This window comes from Entamoeba dispar, genomic scaffold (genome assembly GCF_000209125.1).
Source record: "Entamoeba dispar SAW760 scf_1105229459139 genomic scaffold, whole genome shotgun sequence".
NCBI lineage: Eukaryota > Evosea > Mastigamoebida > Endamoebidae > Entamoeba > Entamoeba dispar.
In genome coordinates, this window is record NW_001853543.1 from 4,479 (window position 1) to 21,979 (window position 17,501).

At 25.2% G+C, this 17,501-nt stretch overlaps 10 protein-coding genes across 10 annotated transcripts, besides 33 other annotated features; 4 read left to right on the forward strand and 6 right to left on the reverse strand.

Annotated features, from left to right (window-relative positions):
• Window positions 1-36: 36 nt before the first annotated feature.
• Window positions 37-186: a microsatellite.
• Window positions 187-237: 51 nt separating this feature from the next.
• Window positions 238-271: a sequence feature (AT_rich).
• Window positions 272-389: 118 nt separating this feature from the next.
• On the reverse strand, window positions 390-2,333 carry EDI_012990 (DNA double-strand break repair Rad50 ATPase, putative; the record flags this gene model as incomplete). Its single annotated transcript, XM_001735424.1, has 1 exon — window positions 390-2,333. One exon carries the CDS (start codon window positions 2,331-2,333, stop codon window positions 390-392), a length of 1,944 nt encoding a protein of 647 aa, XP_001735476.1.
• Window positions 704-738: a sequence feature (AT_rich).
• Window positions 780-828: a sequence feature (AT_rich).
• Window positions 1,177-1,268: a microsatellite.
• Window positions 1,275-1,309: a sequence feature (AT_rich).
• Window positions 1,315-1,387: a microsatellite.
• Window positions 1,316-1,444: a microsatellite.
• Window positions 1,511-1,572: a sequence feature (AT_rich).
• Window positions 2,082-2,143: a microsatellite.
• A 73-nt stretch (window positions 2,334-2,406) lies between the features above and the next one.
• Window positions 2,407-2,579: a microsatellite.
• Window positions 2,580-2,587: 8 nt separating this feature from the next.
• EDI_013000 (uncharacterized protein) lies at window positions 2,588-4,345 on the forward strand (the record flags this gene model as incomplete). Its single annotated transcript, XM_001735425.1, has 1 exon — window positions 2,588-4,345. One exon carries the CDS (start codon window positions 2,588-2,590, stop codon window positions 4,343-4,345), a length of 1,758 nt encoding a protein of 585 aa, XP_001735477.1.
• Window positions 2,778-2,816: a sequence feature (AT_rich).
• Window positions 2,902-2,993: a sequence feature (AT_rich).
• Window positions 3,294-3,340: a sequence feature (AT_rich).
• Window positions 3,529-3,556: a sequence feature (AT_rich).
• Window positions 4,341-4,431: a sequence feature (AT_rich).
• On the reverse strand, window positions 4,426-5,166 carry EDI_013010 (uncharacterized protein; the record flags this gene model as incomplete). The annotated part of the gene is made up of 1 exon (XM_001735426.1): window positions 4,426-5,166. One exon carries the CDS (start codon window positions 5,164-5,166, stop codon window positions 4,426-4,428), a length of 741 nt encoding a protein of 246 aa, XP_001735478.1.
• Window positions 5,167-5,415: 249 nt separating this feature from the next.
• Window positions 5,416-5,447: a sequence feature (AT_rich).
• A 112-nt stretch (window positions 5,448-5,559) lies between these two features.
• EDI_013020 (uncharacterized protein) lies at window positions 5,560-7,719 on the reverse strand (the record flags this gene model as incomplete). Its single annotated transcript, XM_001735427.1, has 1 exon — window positions 5,560-7,719. The coding sequence occupies one exon, from the start codon at window positions 7,717-7,719 to the stop codon at window positions 5,560-5,562; it is 2,160 nt and encodes a 719-aa protein (XP_001735479.1).
• A 126-nt stretch (window positions 7,720-7,845) lies between these two features.
• Window positions 7,846-7,875: a sequence feature (AT_rich).
• Window positions 7,876-8,459: 584 nt separating this feature from the next.
• Window positions 8,460-8,524: a sequence feature (AT_rich).
• A 53-nt stretch (window positions 8,525-8,577) lies between these two features.
• EDI_013030 (uncharacterized protein) lies at window positions 8,578-8,916 on the forward strand (the record flags this gene model as incomplete). The annotated part of the gene is made up of 2 exons (XM_001735428.1): window positions 8,578-8,602; window positions 8,675-8,916. 2 exons carry the CDS (start codon window positions 8,578-8,580, stop codon window positions 8,914-8,916), a joined length of 267 nt encoding a protein of 88 aa, XP_001735480.1.
• Window positions 8,617-8,673: a sequence feature (AT_rich).
• A 48-nt stretch (window positions 8,917-8,964) lies between the features above and the next one.
• Window positions 8,965-9,047: a sequence feature (AT_rich).
• Window positions 9,048-9,101: 54 nt separating this feature from the next.
• Window positions 9,102-9,169: a microsatellite.
• A 2-nt stretch (window positions 9,170-9,171) lies between these two features.
• Window positions 9,172-9,283: a sequence feature (AT_rich).
• Window positions 9,284-9,331: 48 nt separating this feature from the next.
• Window positions 9,332-9,429: a sequence feature (AT_rich).
• An 18-nt stretch (window positions 9,430-9,447) lies between these two features.
• On the reverse strand, window positions 9,448-10,278 carry EDI_013040 (ADP,ATP carrier protein 2, mitochondrial precursor, putative; the record flags this gene model as incomplete). Its single annotated transcript, XM_001735429.1, has 1 exon — window positions 9,448-10,278. The coding sequence occupies one exon, from the start codon at window positions 10,276-10,278 to the stop codon at window positions 9,448-9,450; it is 831 nt and encodes a 276-aa protein (XP_001735481.1).
• A 170-nt stretch (window positions 10,279-10,448) lies between these two features.
• Window positions 10,449-11,510, forward strand: EDI_013050 (uncharacterized protein; the record flags this gene model as incomplete). The annotated part of the gene is made up of 1 exon (XM_001735430.1): window positions 10,449-11,510. The coding sequence occupies one exon, from the start codon at window positions 10,449-10,451 to the stop codon at window positions 11,508-11,510; it is 1,062 nt and encodes a 353-aa protein (XP_001735482.1).
• Window positions 10,767-10,787: a sequence feature (AT_rich).
• Window positions 10,845-10,895: a sequence feature (AT_rich).
• Window positions 10,912-11,054: a sequence feature (AT_rich).
• Window positions 11,126-11,153: a sequence feature (AT_rich).
• Window positions 11,488-11,535: a sequence feature (AT_rich).
• A 3-nt stretch (window positions 11,536-11,538) lies between these two features.
• Window positions 11,539-11,574: a microsatellite.
• A 12-nt stretch (window positions 11,575-11,586) lies between these two features.
• Window positions 11,587-14,961, reverse strand: EDI_013060 (phosphatidylinositol 3-kinase, putative; the record flags this gene model as incomplete). The annotated part of the gene is made up of 1 exon (XM_001735431.1): window positions 11,587-14,961. The coding sequence occupies one exon, from the start codon at window positions 14,959-14,961 to the stop codon at window positions 11,587-11,589; it is 3,375 nt and encodes a 1,124-aa protein (XP_001735483.1).
• A 1-nt stretch (window position 14,962) lies between these two features.
• Window positions 14,963-15,071: a microsatellite.
• A 378-nt stretch (window positions 15,072-15,449) lies between these two features.
• Window positions 15,450-15,520: a sequence feature (AT_rich).
• A 271-nt stretch (window positions 15,521-15,791) lies between these two features.
• Window positions 15,792-15,891: a sequence feature (AT_rich).
• A 111-nt stretch (window positions 15,892-16,002) lies between these two features.
• EDI_013070 (ethanolamine-phosphate cytidylyltransferase, putative) lies at window positions 16,003-17,019 on the forward strand (the record flags this gene model as incomplete). The annotated part of the gene is made up of 1 exon (XM_001735432.1): window positions 16,003-17,019. One exon carries the CDS (start codon window positions 16,003-16,005, stop codon window positions 17,017-17,019), a length of 1,017 nt encoding a protein of 338 aa, XP_001735484.1.
• Window positions 17,020-17,077: 58 nt separating this feature from the next.
• On the reverse strand, window positions 17,078-17,395 carry EDI_013080 (uncharacterized protein; the record flags this gene model as incomplete). The annotated part of the gene is made up of 1 exon (XM_001735433.1): window positions 17,078-17,395. The coding sequence occupies one exon, from the start codon at window positions 17,393-17,395 to the stop codon at window positions 17,078-17,080; it is 318 nt and encodes a 105-aa protein (XP_001735485.1).
• Window positions 17,396-17,501: the final 106 nt, after the last annotated feature.

Here is a 17,501-nt window from a genome sequence, read left to right on the forward strand (position 1 = left end):
TACAATTAATTAAATTATCATCAAATTAAAACATACTTATATTATATTTTCTCTTATTCTTGTAATTATTATTTTAATGTATGTTTATTTTCAATTTATAATCTTTCATATTCTCTTTGTATTTAATATTATTTAAATGAATAAACCATTTTCTTTGGTTTTTCTACTTTATTATTTTTGTTTTATAGAATCATGTTATCTTATATATTTCTTAACATTCTCTCTTTTAATTGTATCAATTTATATTATTTGTTAAAAATTTAATATTAATCTTATCATAATCTTATGAAAAGTTTTGATAAATTGATATTCTTTTCTTGTTAATTTAAATTCTCTATTTTTCATGTTGTTGTAATAATAAAATAAACAAAAATTCTCATTTTATTCAATTACATTGAATAATCTGAACTATAACTATCTTCTTCATTCTCTGTTTCATTTTCCTCTCCAAGTAATGTGTTTATATCAACATGTGAATTGATTTCAACTTTCATTTCTTCTATTCTTCTATCAACTAATGGTTTTCTCACTTCATCAACTAAATTTTCTAATTGATTTTTATCCCATGCTTCTTCAAGTTTACTCATTGGATATTTTTTAATTACTTCATTAATAACTGTATTACTAGAAATATATGCAGTACCTTTTGTAATATCATCAATATTAGAATACCTTTCATTGATAATCCTTCTTAATCGATTACAATATTTATCAAATAATAAATATGTAATATTATTAGATGAAACATAACAACTATCAAATAATGTTCTCCATGAATGATATTTATTCTTATTAAATTTATTTTCTATTTCTTTACATAAATATAATCCTACAATTGATTGAATTTTACCTGGATATGAAAAACAACATTTTTTAGTTAATTTAATTCCAACAACTTTTGAATATTTTTCAAATTCCTTTGTTTTTTCATTTGTAGAGAATGTGATACAAATTACTTTTCTTTTCATCTCTTCTATTTTTTCTTTTCTTGCTAAATTTCCATATTTATTAATTTTTTGTTTTTGTTCAAAATATGAATATGCTTTATCAATTATTTCATTTACTTCTTTTGGATATTTATAAGTAAGTGTTACAACTTCTCCTTTAGCAAATCCATATTCAATAATATCTTCTTCTATTCCAATTTCTTTTTTCATATTATATTCTTTACAAATATCTTTTATTTTTTCTTTTCCTTCTTTAATTTTTTTATAAATATTTTTCTTAATATCAATATCTTCTTTATTTTCTATTCTTTCTCTTTTTCTGATTCCAATAATATTATAATTCTTAAATTCAATATAATTTTCTAAATTTTCTTCTTCATTTTCTTTCCAATATTCTTTAATAGCTTTTTCCATTTCTTTTATTTCTTCTTCTTTTTCTTTAATAATATTTTCTATATTTCTTTTAATACTTTCATCTATTTCATTCTTACTTTCTTCATATTCTCTAACTTTCCCAAACTTTCTTACTACATTTTCTGGTTTATTAAGAAATTCAACTGCTGATTTTAATTTCTTAATAACAATTTCTAAATTATTATAATTTTTTTTAAATTTAAAATATTTTCCTAATTTCTCTTGTATTATTATTTCTTTCTCTTTCTTCTGATATGTTTCATTAATCTCTTTAAACATTTCTTCTTCTTTCTCTTTCATCTTTCTTATATATTTAGAACATCTTCTTCCTAAATTTTTAACAAAATAACTTCCACAATTCTTCATTATAACTTTAATGATTATTTCTTCATTAACTCCATATTTTTTTCCTTTCTCTATTATTTCACTAATACTCTTTTTAACATATGGTGTAAATCCTTTAATTTCTTTATATTTATTCATTATTTCTTCTATATTATCTTTATTAATTTCTTTATCTTTTCTTCCTTTATTATGTCTTGATCTTCTAATTTTTGGAATAAGTGTTTCTTGTTTATTACTAAAATATTCTCCTAAATTATACATTGCTAATGAACTAACAATATACTTCTTTTTTTCTTCTTCTTCTTCAATCTTGTCATATAATTCTTGTGAAATACATTTTGCATTTGTATTATTGATATTTCGTTTCTTTCTACCTTCTTTTTCTTTATTTTTTTGTGTTTTAATTTTTTTTTCTTTCTTTTCTTTTCGTTGTTTTTCTAAGTCTTTTCCACTAATTACTACAATCGATGCTTGTCGTTTGTTGATATCAGTCTTTGCTTTTTGGTATTCTTTCCGAAGTTCTTCAAGTTTGTTCCATTTTGAATCTTTTGGTGAAGTATTAACAAGTTTCTTACGAGATATGTATAATCCTTTTGGAGTCTTTCTGTGTGTTTTTCGTTGTTCCATAGTGAATGAATTAGAAGATCAAATACTTTAAGAGAATGAATGAAATAACAAATATAAGAGAAGAATAATTTAAAAAATTGGAAAAGAAGAAAGAAAATAAAAAAGAAAATTCTAATAGAACAATAATTCTATCAAAAAAAAAAAAAAAACAATATAAAATATAACAAATTTTAATAAAAGATAACAAAAGACAAATAAAAAAAAGATGAGAGAACTTAAAGAGAGATAAATAATAAATCAAAACAATAAGTTTAATGTGGGTATCTATTATATTAATTGTTATATTAGCAGGAATTATGGCATTTGGAATTCTTTTTAAATATATTAATCCATTAAAAACAAGATGGTATGTTGTACTAAGTTCATTTATAGGATGGTATTTAGCATTTTTAAGTCCATTATTAATGCCATTAGATATAGTATCAACATTTAAATCAGAAAAAGATTTTTTATATATTAATCAAAAAGTATTAATTATTATATGGTGGATTATTTATATTTTACAATTTGGATTATGTTATTTAATATTTCCAATAATTCAAACATATAGTATTGTTGGAGATTTTACATTTATTAAAAAATTAATAAGAAGTATTAAAAGAAATGTTATATTTTATGGAACATTAATTATATTACTTATATTATTTTTTATATTATTTTGGGTCTTTAAAGGAGATGAATTAATTACAAGTGGACAAGAATATTTTGGATTTGCATTAACATTATCAAATGCATGGGGATTAATATTAGCTATTGGATTAATGGGGAATGGATATATTATGTTTATTTATGATACAATACGTACATTTACAAATAAATTAGAATTAAGAAAAAATATTTGTGATGTTGGATTATATAATATTAGAATGACAGAATCAAAAAAAGTATTAGATGAACAAATTAAAGTAATTAAAGGATATGATGAAATAATTAATGAAGAAGATCCATTAAGACCATATGTTAATAAATGTATAAATGATATTAAAAAATATTATAATGATAAATATGAAACAAGTTCATCAAATAAAGTAAAAAATAATTATACTGAATTAGCAATATCAAATGAAAAATTACAAGATTCATTAAGAAAAATTATTCGTGATGAAAAATTATATGAAAAGACAATTACAAAAACTAAACAATTATTTTTAATTGAAAATGAAACTGATATTCCTGAATTAATTCAACAAATTCCAAAAATTAAATATTATTATTATAAATATGGGAGATGGATTACTAATATTTTTAAAACTTTACTTATTCTTATATTTTGGATTTTTGTTATTCAACCTGAATTAACAATGATAGGAAAATTAAAAACTATTAATCCTACTATTAATATTACTTCAAATTTACTTAATAATGATTTAAGTGGTTGGGTTGGTATAGAAACATTACTCATCTTATCATTAATGATATTTTTTGCTTTCTCTTCATTTATTAATATAGAAATGATATCTTTCTTTAGAATTACTAAACATCAATTAAGTGATTCATATTCTATTATATTTGCAGGAAATTATTTATCAAGAGTTGGTCCTGCTCTTGCAATGAATTTTATCCATATGATTAATTTCTCTTCTACTCAATATCCAATTATTCAAACACAAACTGCATTCCAAATAGTTAATAAAGGAATGGAAAAAGTTCCTTTCTTTGGAAGAAATAGTTTCAATGATACTTTCCCAATCTGTATATTTTGTATTATGGTATTAACTGTATTCTCCCTTGGTTTTGATTATAGAAGATTATTCAATTTTGTTGTTGGTCTCTTAAACTATATCTTTTCTTGTGTTGATGGTATTGGAATCGATGAAATCATTTATACATCTGAATCTGATTCTTATAAAAAAGGTGTTTTATTAATTAAAAAGAGATTATTAGATGACTCTAAAAATCTTCCTGAAACTGATTCTAAACGTAACTATAGAAAAAGTGTTATGTCAATCCATTGGAAAGTAAACAAAAATGGTTATAATGAGTTACGTGGTTATGATGAAGAATTAGTTTAAAAAATAATTTTACTTTTTCTTATAATTATTTTTTATTAGTTTGAAAATAAAATAACAAGAAAAAAATTAAAAGTAATAATTTATTTCTTTAAGGCAGAAACACATTTTTTAGCCTTTGGTGTTAAAGAAACCTTTTTAAGGCCATTCTTTTTTTCGGTGTTCTTAGTACTTTTCTTAGTAACTTTGTTATTAACAAGATCTTTACTGACAACCCTTCTTATTTTCTTAAGATCAGAGATGTCTTTCTTTAAAGCAGCTTTAGCTTTTTTGTTTGCTTCAGCCCTTTCAGATGGAGTCTTTGGTTGAGTTTGGTTAACGAAAAGACTTTGAGATAGTGATGATTTATACAATACATATAGATTGTTGTATGACTCTAACATTTTAACTTCTCCAAGACGAGCAAAATCAACAGCAGTCTTAATAGCCTTTAATTGACCCTTTGTAGCATTGGCCATATGAGAAGTTAAATTCTTTAAACCAGAACTAGCAGTTGTAAAGACTAATTGAAGTTGAGCATCAGTAGCATTTGCAACATTAAGTTGCTTAGCAAGATTTTCACCAATTGTTTTTACACCAACCAAAGAGACTTTAGCCTCAATTTTATTTGCTCTACCAGCTTTTTTAACACCAGCACTAGTATTAGTAAGGGTTTGGACAAATGTGTTATGTAATTTAGTCATTTGTTCAATAACTTCTTTTTCTGCGGTTCTTGTTTTTGTGGAAATATCAACAAGGTCAGTTGCATTTTTGTTAGCCTTTTTGGCTTCAATAAATTCTTTTAATGCCAAACTTGTATCATGCTTAATTGATTTGACTGTCATTTTAAAAGCAATTTTATCATTTTAATGGCTTGTTTAATGTCATTGACAGATTGTGTGACTTTGGCTTTAACAAAGAGAGACATAGCACTGATTTTGTCTTTGGCTTCATTTGAATTTTTTGTTAAGTCATTAACATTTAAAGCAGAACAAAGTGAACAGATAAATAACACGAATAACATAGTAATTTTTAAAGTTCTTTTTAGTGATTTTTCTATTATTTTTAAGTCTTTGATTTTTAGAAGTTAAAACAATAAAAAATAATTTTTTTAATTATAAAATTTGTGATAAGAGTTAATAATTATTATTAACTTCATGAAAATCAACAAAAAAAGTGAATTATAATAAGATAAAAATATTGTTGATGAAGAAAAATGGATAGTTTTCATTAATAATTTAATGAAAACCAATCCACTTATCAATTATATTTTGTAAAACGTCATCATTAAGTTTAATTTGATAAGGGTTCATTTGGCAACACTTATATAAATAACAGATATTTCCTATTGGTAAACATTTACCACCAAAATCAATGTAATCTGGATAAAATTCACAAAAAGTTGGTTTTGCTTTTGACATTTCTACAACATTTTTAGAGAAAGCATAAACAGGAATTTTAGGAAAGGAAGCTGCATTAAGTATTTTAGTATAAACATTTGTTCGAGCCCTAAACATAGTGGCTAATGATGTAATAATTTGTTTATATTTTGATTTTAATTTCTTAAGTTCTGCATCACTACACCTACAAGAGATTGCTAGACCAACAGCACCAGCCCCTTCAAAATTATTAAGGTCTTTTAGTTCTTTTCCTAAGGCGATAATGTGTTTAACAGAAGAAGGTTTAGTTTGTAAAATGTGACATAATGTTTGTTGGAATAAATCAACTGTTTGAATATAGAACATTGTTCCTTTACTTTCTTCTACAATAAAATCAACTGGATTAATTAAACAAAGAGCATTACTAAATACTATTGTAATTGCTTGGGCTAATACTTTTGGACTATCAAGATAAGGAAGAAGTATGTTGTATAATGATTCAACTGTAATTGGCAAAGGAATGTTTATTTCTTTATCGATATCTTTAAAAACATTTCTGTATATTTCAATAGAATGATAAAAACGACGTGTTCGAAGTTTTTCAATAAATTCTTCTGAATCACAAAATAATGAATGAGTTTGACAAATAATAGTCAGCATTTTATCATCAAGAATAGACATTTTATTAATTAGTGCTTGTAATGTACATAAATTTATTTGTTTATTTGCAATAGAAATACCATTAATAACACCCTCCATCAAATAAATTCTTCTATTCATTAATACTTCATACATACAACATGCTTGAGGAAGAGCATTTGTTCGTTCCATTGCACTTTGTCCAGAATTAAACAAACCAAAAAGAGCGAGGATTTGAATGTATGGAACATCTGATAATTCTAATATTCCTTCAATGATAGTTTTTTGTTTCTTTGACAATGAAAGAATCATTGCACGTAATTCATTCATTTGAAGTTTATTATAATCAGGTTTACTTGGTAGTGTTGGAGTAAAAAAACCCATATTATATTCGTTAATAACAAATAATAACATCAATGCACAATCAGATGGAGATGATGGAATTTCTTTCATTTGATAATTAGAGGCAAAACTAAGTAATTCTCTTCCTTTATTAAGTGAAATTAAATTTTCAAGAATCTCTTGTTGTTGGATATCTTTGATATTTTGTAATAGTTTAATACAGTATTCTTCTGTAAGTTCTGAAGGTGAAGGGGAATTAGAACGTGGAGAAGATGTTATTTTAGCAGAAATTCTTTGTAAAGAGTTTTTAATAGAATGACTGAGAGTATTACGTGGAGTAAAATCTAATAATGGTCTCAAGGCACCTAAATAACGAACAAGAAATGAACTAAAATATATACTGTTTAATTCTGATATTATTAAATAAAACTTGTCATCTTCTCCATGCCATTGATTTAGTTCAGAGACTATATCTTCTGTAGAAAGTTGAGTTTTTATAAAATCACTTAGTGAAAATTTAGGACTATTTGCTGTGTCAATAATATCAATGATATTATCTATATCTTCATTTGACTCAATGGCAGCAGCACTTCCAATAGTGCCAACTGAATAACAAACATTATTTAAACATTCATCACTTTCTTTTTCTTCTTTTACATCTTCTTCATTATTTATTTGTAGTTTATTATCTTCAATTCTTTCATAACTTTTTTCTGTTGTTAAACTAAGTTTGTTTTCAGTTTGTCTTCTTTGTTGTTCAATGATTTCATTACCCATTTGGAGGGCTGATGACATTTTTTTAATCTTTAATAGGGAAGGTTGTTTGTTTATTTCATTGCTAAATGTTGTTGTGCCTTGAAGTGACACTCGACTAAAAGTTCTGTTCATTTCTTCTAAATCAATTTCATCATCACTTAATTCTTCGGTACTATCTGTTTGTTCTTTATCTTGAGTATCTTCAGAACTGGTGTATAGATCAATGTCAGATAGGCTAAGTATTGGAAAATGTTTGTATTCAATATCAGGAAGGTCCTCCATTTAGATTGAATTTAGTAATTATGATTACCCAATTTAGTTTTTGTTCTTTTTTTCCAATTTTCTCACTGTTTTATTCCTTTGATTCTCATACCGTAAAAGCTATATTAAGTATTTTTGTGATTCTTGAAAATAACTAAATTATTATTAATTTAATTAGGAAAGACAAGAGGAGGAGTACAGTGGTGAATTTGATCCGTAAAAGGATCTATATAACGATCTCTTCTGACACTAGGAACTATTTTGTTGTAACGAAAATTTAATGGAACTGATGGTGGCATCTGAGCGTCAAATTCAGGTGGACAAGAGTTCGAATATTGGGCTTTGGTACTTTTAACCCATTTTCCTAATTTTTCGTCATAAACGAAAGGGTTTATCACTTCTTCATCTTTCAATATGTCTTCACGTTTACTTAGAAAAGAAAGCCAATGAGATGTGCTCATGAGTTGTTGTTTTTTATTTTATGTTCTTATATGTTTGCACCTTTTCGTTTTGTGTGAGAGATTGAAAGTTGTCTCTTATTGATGAGACTCTTTTTGTTTAATTCACTAAAAAGCGATAATAATTGGTCATAAAAAACTGATTTAAAAGGATTATTATTGCAAAAAGAATTATATGAAAAATCCCTGATAATTTATAAACAGATTGCCTTAAAAAATACTAAATGAAAGAGTCATTCTATTTGTTTATAGTTATCTCCAAACCTTAGAAACGAAATAGTGGTTCCACGTCAATACTAATTGTATTTTTAAATTTATCTAAAGAAGAATTAAAAGAATATTATAATTAATTCTATAAATATATAAATGATATCTATTTATACAACATCACCAACTTGAAACTTTAAATATCTAAAAAATTATGTCTTGGAAGTGTGCGTTGTGTGGTTTGTTAATCTAGTTTTTATATTGTTTTTAATATTGATTAATTATAAAATAAAAATATTAATTAATTAAAGGTAAAACAGTGTATTTTGCAGAAAGAAAACAAGCCGATGGAAAAGATTGGCACAACATTTGTTTTAATAAATATTATAAACAAAAAAGAGAAGAAGAGAGTCTAACCCTATATGGAAAGTATTCTGATTCAAAAAAATCAGTTGTTGGACAACCTGGAAAAACTAAAAAATGTCCTGATTGTGAAGCTGAAGTTGAAGAAGGGACACGTTTTTGTACTTCTTGTGGATACAAATTTGAATGAGAAAAACAAAAAAAATGTAGAATTGATTATTTTGTGTTAAGTAAGGTGTAATTTTTTTATTTAAAATCTACTCTTTTTATTTTATAAAAAATATTTTTAAATAAAATAATTAATTAATTTTTTTTAATTATCGAAAGAAATAATACTACTTTTGCTTCAATGAAAAATTTCTTGAAACACTGTTATTTATTTTATTCTCTTTGTTCAATAAATTTTTTTTGATTCTATTTTCTTTTTTTTTTTAATTTTATTTACATTATAACTATAAATATATTTAATAATGAATTGAAATTACAAAATTAAATATCATTTATGAAAGTAAGAATAAAAGATAAAAAAAAAGAAAATAAAACCAATAAATAAATAACTGTATAAATGATATTCAGATGTTAATTAAATACATCAACACTCAAAGTAAATATGAATTAAAGAATATAAAATTTATTTATTTATTTAAAATTACAAAAAATAAATTTAGGAAAATTTATTTTTAATAAAAAAGAATAAAATAAAGACAGAATGAACTTTAAATTATAATTTAAAGAACTTCTTGTATTGATCAAAAGCAAAGAATTGAACGCTAACTAATGGAACAACTTTGACAAATCCTACTCCAAATCCAGAATAAAATCCTTTAATTCCTTGAGTTTTAGCTATAGTGTTAATAGCTTCAATAGCTGAATTAGCTTTTTTAGCAAGTAACTTTCTTTTAACGACATCTAATGGGTAACATAAAGAAAATGCAAGTGAAGAAGATAGACATCCTTGGTAAAGTTTCTTTAATTGACACTCAGGAACTAATGGTGCAACAAAATCAAAACATGCATGATTTACTGCTTGGAATGGAGTGACACTTAAGATAGAGAATCCAAGTCCTTTATATAAACCAGAAATACCTTCTTCTTTTATAATAGTACTGGCAGTACCAAAGAATGTATCATATTTACGAATTTTAGTTGTTTCTATTGTCATTCGAGTTCTTATTACATCAATTGGGTGTGATACCATTGTTGAAGCAATAGCACCAAGTGCACCAATAGCAAAATTAACAGAAAATGGTAGTTTTAAAGAACGACGGGCATAATAGTCTTTAGCAATTCTTTTTAATGACTCAGTAACAAAGAATTTTACAGCAGTGGTTGGTGCAACTTTCATACAATTAACAAAATTACCTCTCCATAATCCAATTATTCCTTCATTTGCTAATAAATCTCTTAACATCTTTGAACCACTCTCATCAGATCGAGCAACCAATAAAGTATGCATACGATCTAGAGGAGCAACAGCAGTTCTAGAAACTACACCAGCAAATGCACCTCCAAGCATGAACTGAAACCGTTTATAATTCATACCTTGTATCATTGAAGATTCAAAGAAATAAAGAATATTAGTTCCTTCTGAATGATATTATTCACTTTTCTTCATTTGTTTTAAGAAGATTCAAAAATTGAACTTTCTTTTTTTTTATTTAAAAACCCTTATTTTCTCTTATTAATGGAAACTCTTTTATTTGTTCTTGTTTTTTAAGTTTTATGGGTTCATTAGAAGGCTTATTTTGTGGAATAATTTTGAAGTATATTCCATTGCAAACAAGAGAGAAAATAAAATTAATTTCTAAAAGATGGGGATTTGCTGAAGTACAATTAAAGAAAAAAGAAGAAAAAATGAAAAAAGGTTCAGTTCAAAAGATTCATACACAACTTAGACAATTAGATAAAACTGTATTGTTTCAACTAGTAATTTCAACAAAAGAAGAGGTAGATTATCTACAAACTATTCGGTCTTTAGACACTATCATTGGGATTGAAATTAAACAACCAATTGATGCAAAACGAGTGATTTATAGAATGAAAAATTTAAAAATAATTAAACAAGTAGCTGGAAGTCAATTAGGAAGTTTAGAAGAAATGAAAAATTTAGAAAAATGGTTTTTATATGATTTAAATGTTAATAATAATCAACATTATAATTATTATAAACAGAGTGTAATTGGTGTTAATAAAAATACAAAAAGATTTATTTTTATTAATAAAATAACTGATTTAAAAGAATTAGTAAAAATGAAAGATTTATTTTTTGGTTGTTGTATTATATTAAATAGTAAAGAAATATTATATACATATACTTTTAAATATATTGCAATGAAAATAGTATTATTATGGTTATCTACAAAAATAATTACAGTTAGTTGTAATGATTTACAAAATCCTTATTTTAAAACTTTATATAATTATTATCTTCCACAAATTAGCATTAATAATTCTTCATTTTCAACTATTTTTCCAACTTATATACTTTATTTAAAATTAGATTCATTACAACTTGGAAATTCTATACAAATAATTTCATTACAACATTTAATATTGTATATATCAGGAAAATTATATAAAAAACTTAATTTATCTCAATTATATAATCTTTACTATCTTGTTCTTCATCAAAAAGATGGTTCAACACAATTTATTTTACCTTCATCTATTACTCATCTTTATTTACATCATATAAATACTCAAATAGTTTTTTTAAATCCTCCTCATTTAAAAGAATTTTATTCAGAAGATTCAATTCCTCAAAATTTTATTCAAAATAAATGAAAAACTTTTTAAATTAATTTAAAAAGTATTTTTTTTCTCTTTTTTTATTTTTGTTTTATTCTTTGACCAAATTTATTTATTTGTAATGGACAATATCATGGATCAAATCATTTAATGTTTGAGACCATGCATCAAGACATTGATAAATCATATTGTCAAAGTTTTTCTTAACTTGTTGATCATCTTCATCAAACATGAATGCATTTTTCATATATTCAATATCATCTTCATTTTTTAATTCTGGAATACCAGTAGCAAGCATTAATCTAAACAAATAAATAAATAATGATCCTTGTTTTCTTAATGACAGTAATGCAGATGAACATAATTCTTTAAACTCTTTAAAATCTTTACTTTCAACACCATCTTTATATCCCATTAAATCAGCATAATGTTGTGTAAATTTAAATGGTGTTCTTTCTCTCTTTACTCCGAATTTTGACTTGAAATTACCAAGGAAATGTCCAAAATCAATATGGAAGAATACACCACTTCTTGTTACCATAACATTATCACTATGTCTATCTCCAATACCAAGTAAATATGTAGCAACACAATATCCTGCACATGAATGAACAAAATTTTCTACTGCTTGTTCAAAAGTAACTTTACTTTCTGGTCTAGCACATTGTTTTTGCATCCACAATGTTAACACATCATTCTTAGTAACTGCTAATCTTCTTCCATCATCTGCAATAATTTTACCATATGTTTCTGAATCTTTAACAAGTTCTAACATACCAGTTTCATTACCAGTGGCAATACATTGATATGGTAACATTCTAATATCTAATTCAGCATTTTTAAGCATAGTATACATAATACGTAATATTTGTAATGTTAAAATATCTTGTCTTAAATCATCTCCAACTTTTTCAATTACTCTAATGTCATCACCTGCTGGATCATAATTTTGAAGTATTAATAGTAATGGCTTTTTCTTACTACTAAATACATTTCCACTATTTGGTACTGGTCTTGTAAATCTCATTCTAGAATCAATTGGTAATGCTTGATTGTCAGGATATTTTAATTTAGCTAATGACTCAAACATATATTGTTTTTGTTCATCTTTAGTTGCAAGTGTTTTAACGTGATTAGCAATATCGATAAGATCTAATTGGAATTTAACTTCATTATATAATTCTATTTGATATTTACCACATGCACCTACAAATGCTTCTAATAATAATCCATATCTTTCAGTAACTCTATTATCATGTAATTCTGCTTTTAAGAACCAAAAGAATTGATGTCCAATTCTATTTTTATTTCTTAATGCTCTTCTTAATAAGAACATTGCCAATTCACTATTATGATGTAATTCAAATTTAAGTGCTTGAATTAATTGTGGAAGGAACATAATTAATTCTGCATCATCCATCGCATCCAGACATTTTAAAGCAAAATCTCTTACTCTTTGGTCTGGGAATTTAAAGTCTAACATTTCAATAGCTGTTTGTGGTTCTAATAATGGCCAATCAGATATTAATCTATGTAATTCTGCAACTGCATGTACATCAGTTAAATCAACTGCAGCAACAACTCTTGAAAGATTTTTTGGTTTAGTTTTCTTGACTGTATATCTTAATTTCCAAATTAATTTCATTTCGTCTTCTGTTAATTTTTGTAATGGATTTGATTCTAATGCAACTTTAAATTTCTTTGTTTCTTCAGCAGTTAATTTCTCTTTTTCTTGATTATCACTTTTAATATTATCATCATTAAATGCATCCATTAATACAGGTACATCATATGTTGGATATGTAAAAGTAAGATAAATAGCTCGTTCTCCAATATTTTCTGAACACATAGAAATGAAATTTGGAGCTGATAATTCCCATAATCCACATTGAACATTTCCCATAAGTAACATCCCATTGTGATCAACGACTTTACAGTTAATAGTTCCAATAGGATTTTCTTTATTTTTTTCTTTCTTTTCAAGATGTTCGATATTAACTCCAATCTGTTCTTCAGTTTGAAATACTCCAATAACAAGTTTAGTTTCTTTTGGAAGAATTTTTATTGGTAAATCAAATTCCATTACATTATCTAATGTAGCCATACTATTATTAACTTGAAATACTGGTGTAACAACCATTTTTCCTAATTGTCTTGGTCCAAGGAATAATGCAGCAGTAACATAAGCTCTAAAACTAACAATATTTTGATATTCTTGTACAGGAATATCATCTTTATTTTCTTTATTTTTCTTTTGAGGTAATGGTTTATAATAAACACAATTACTTAATTTCTTTAATGTAATGAAATAATTACGTTCAATACTTTTTTGACTTTGTCCAGCTTTTTCTGTTTCTACTTTTTCCCATAAGTCATGAGATAATAATGAATTATAAACCCCAGTAAAGTTAACGTCAATAGGATTTAATGGTCCAATAAATTGATGTAACATTTTTCTTGGTGCAAGATATAAATCAATCTTTTCATGTTTCATAACACATCTTCTGATATAATCAAATTCACATAATTGATATAACGAACCATCTTTTTTCTTTGGAATTAAAAATTCATGTAATCCTCTTACTTTTAAAACAAAATCTTCAGCTTTTTCTGTAGCAGCAAATGCAGCTTGATTAGTAGTAGTGAATTTAGTAAATAAAGCAGAAATAACATTTTCAACAGTATCAGTAGGTAAATGAGAAATTGTTTTATCCATTTTTTGTTCAAATAAATACCCTTTCATAATTAATTTTTTTGTAAGATCTTGAATAGGAGGTTCATTACCACAATAAACATATTCATTTTCTTCTGATAAATATATATCTAAATCCTTTTTATTTTCTTCTTCTTTACCACAAACAGTTGCTAAAGCTCTTCTAAATTTATAAAATTCATCTCCAATATTTCTACATAATCCAACAAAGTTATTACCAATAATTTCATATTTTAATGTTGATTGTAATAAATATTCTCCAACTGATTCTACTGATGCGTATTGAATAACTGCCTTTCTTTCTACAAGGAAAAAGTATGGAACTATACCATGATATTGACATCCTTGTACAAATTTTAAGTCTTTAAGTGGTTTACGAGAGTCTTCATCAAACACCCTATAACTTAAATTAGGTAATACTAATGCATAATCTCCTTTAATATAAACATTACTTTTACATGTCTCAATTATAGAAGTTCCAATATCATTAACATTCATAGCATATCCATAATATTTTCCTGTTCTATCTTTTACAGCTACAAATACTGTTTCTTGTGTAATAGTAACATTAACATTTGATGGTCTTGGTTCTTTTTTTTCATTCACTTCATCAACATCTTCTTTTTTTAATAAAGATAATGGTGATGGTGTTATTCCACTAGATAATGGTTTTGTTTCAATTCTTTTAGGTAGTTGGGCAAGAGGTAGTCCTTGCCATGTTGTTCTTCTATAAGGTGATGGAATGACATACTGGCTTCGTTTTAGTTCTATCATATTTTTCTTGTTTTATTATCTTTTTTAGTTTTTTCTAGTTTTTTTATTGGTTTATAGTTCTTTTTATTATTCCCTTTTTCCTTTTCTTCTTGGATCTTTTTATTTATTCTAAGATCATCTTAATTGATGTTTTATCAAAACAAAAACTAGTATTTAAATCATTAAAGATGAGACTTATTCAGTTTACTTTTTGTTTCTTTCTTCTTGCCATTGTTATTATAATTGGTTTTGCTCTTTTTAATATCCTTTTTTGTTTTTAAAACTATTTTTAAATCTTTGATTCTTAAAGATTTCTTAGAGACTGTATTAATATTTTTAGAGTTGATTGTTTTGTTGTTGGTTAAATCCTCTGTGGATATTTTTTGTTATGATAACGTTTTTTTAGCATATAAAGTTAATAGTAATAATAAATTTCAGTACAAAAACTTCTATTAATTCTGTTATTCTTAAACCACAACATTATCTCTTTCATTAAACAGGAAGTAATGATTTTAATATTTTTTGAATAATGTTATCTATATTAATTTAGTAATTTTTAATAAATTCTAAATTAATTTTAGATTAAAGTATTCTTCATCTATTCTAATAACAAGCAGAATGTATCAAAAATTAATTTTTAAACCAAATTTCAAATAAGTCTTGAGGTAATAAAAATTCTTTCTTATTAATTTTTAGTTAAGATAACAGTTTCAAAAAAAAGTTAATTATTTTATTAGTCATATAACAAAATAGTGTTTGTTAATTGTGGTAGTTCATAAAACCCATAGAATTTTTAAATACTTAGAGTGTTTTCAATATTAAGAAATAATAGTACATTAGTAATAAATACCATTTAATAATTCTTAACTAATTATAAAAGAAAATTATAAAAAGGATTTGGTAAATTTGTAATTGAATAATAAAATGAAAAAAGATTTATTTATAAAAAAAGATTGTCATAATAAAATATATCGTTCAATCTAAAAAAAGAATAATAAAAATGGAGTTTATGAAAAGAACTGAAAAAAACTAAAAAGGAAACTCGAATTATAAATTTTTGGCATGACAACAAAGGATTACAAACACCATTTGATCTTCCATAATAAGGATAAAAACCTTCCTCGGATTTATGTTGATGGGTGTTATGACATGTTCCATTGGGGTCATGCAAATGTTATTAGACAAGCATGTGCTGCATTCGATTATAAGTGTGTGTTAGTTCTAGGAATTGTGAACAATGAAATTATTGAACAACACAAAGGACCAACTGTAATGAAAGAAGAAGAACGTAATATTGCAGTAAGGTCATGCCAATGGGTAGATGAAGTAGTTGATGGAATTCCATATTGGGATACTGAGTTATTTATGATGAAGGACCTTCATATTGATTATGTAGTTCATGGAGATGATATTTCATTAAATGCAACAACAGGAAACAATAGTTATCAAGCAATCATTGATGCTGGAATGATGAAAATAGTTCCTAGAACTGATGGAGTATCAACCACAGATATTATTTATAGGATGATGAATCCACAATCAAAAGAACACTGGGAAGGTTTTAAACATGCTAATTTATCAATTGATAAAATTAGATTGTTTAGTAATATTAAAAAAGAAAGAACTCCTCAAGACAAAGTCATTTATATTGATGGTAGTTTTGATTTACTTCATGCAGGACATTATGAGTTATTTAGGAAAGCACATGAACTTGGCACATACCTTATAGTTGGAATTTATGAAGATCATACAATTAATGAATACAAAGGCATGAATTACCCAATTCTTAATATTGGTGAACGTGTCATGAGTTTATTGGCTTGTAGATATATTGATAATCTTGTCATTGGCGCTCCCCGTGGAGTAACAAGTGAAATGATCGAGAAAATGCATATTGATGTTGTTGTTCATGGTAAATGTGAAAATGGTGTTGGAAAAGAATATTATAAAGATGCTATTGAAAAGAAAATTTATCAAGAAATAGACAGTGGTCTTACTTTAACTGCTAATGAAATTATTGAAAGAGTTAAGGAAAGGGAAAAACTCTTTGAAATAAGAAACTCAAAGAAACAAAGATAATAGAAATAATTATTAACTACTAAGACTTAAACGATAATTGATTATTGTTGAAAATAAGTTAACAATGAGCATTCCATAAAGTTTCATAAGATGGATAAGGCCATTGTTTCTGTGGAATTAAGCCTTCAAGTTTATCGATATAAAATCTTACATCATTGATAGTATTCATTGCTTCATTTGCCTCAACGACACATGATGAATTTATGATTTTATCTCTTTTTTCTTTTAAGAGATCAACAAAGAAGAGCATTTTATTAAACCATTCCAACATATTTTCAATTCTCTTATTAATAAATGATGAGGCAATAATCTGAGCTTGTTTTTTTTCATTAGCTAATACGTCCATAACAGTAGGAATAATTTCACGATCTACCATATCTAATAATTGGTTGATGTCAATTAAAGAAGTTGTTACATATGCTTCACCTAATATACTGACTCTTGCATTAACTTCTTCTTCACTTAGTACAGTAGTATTTTTA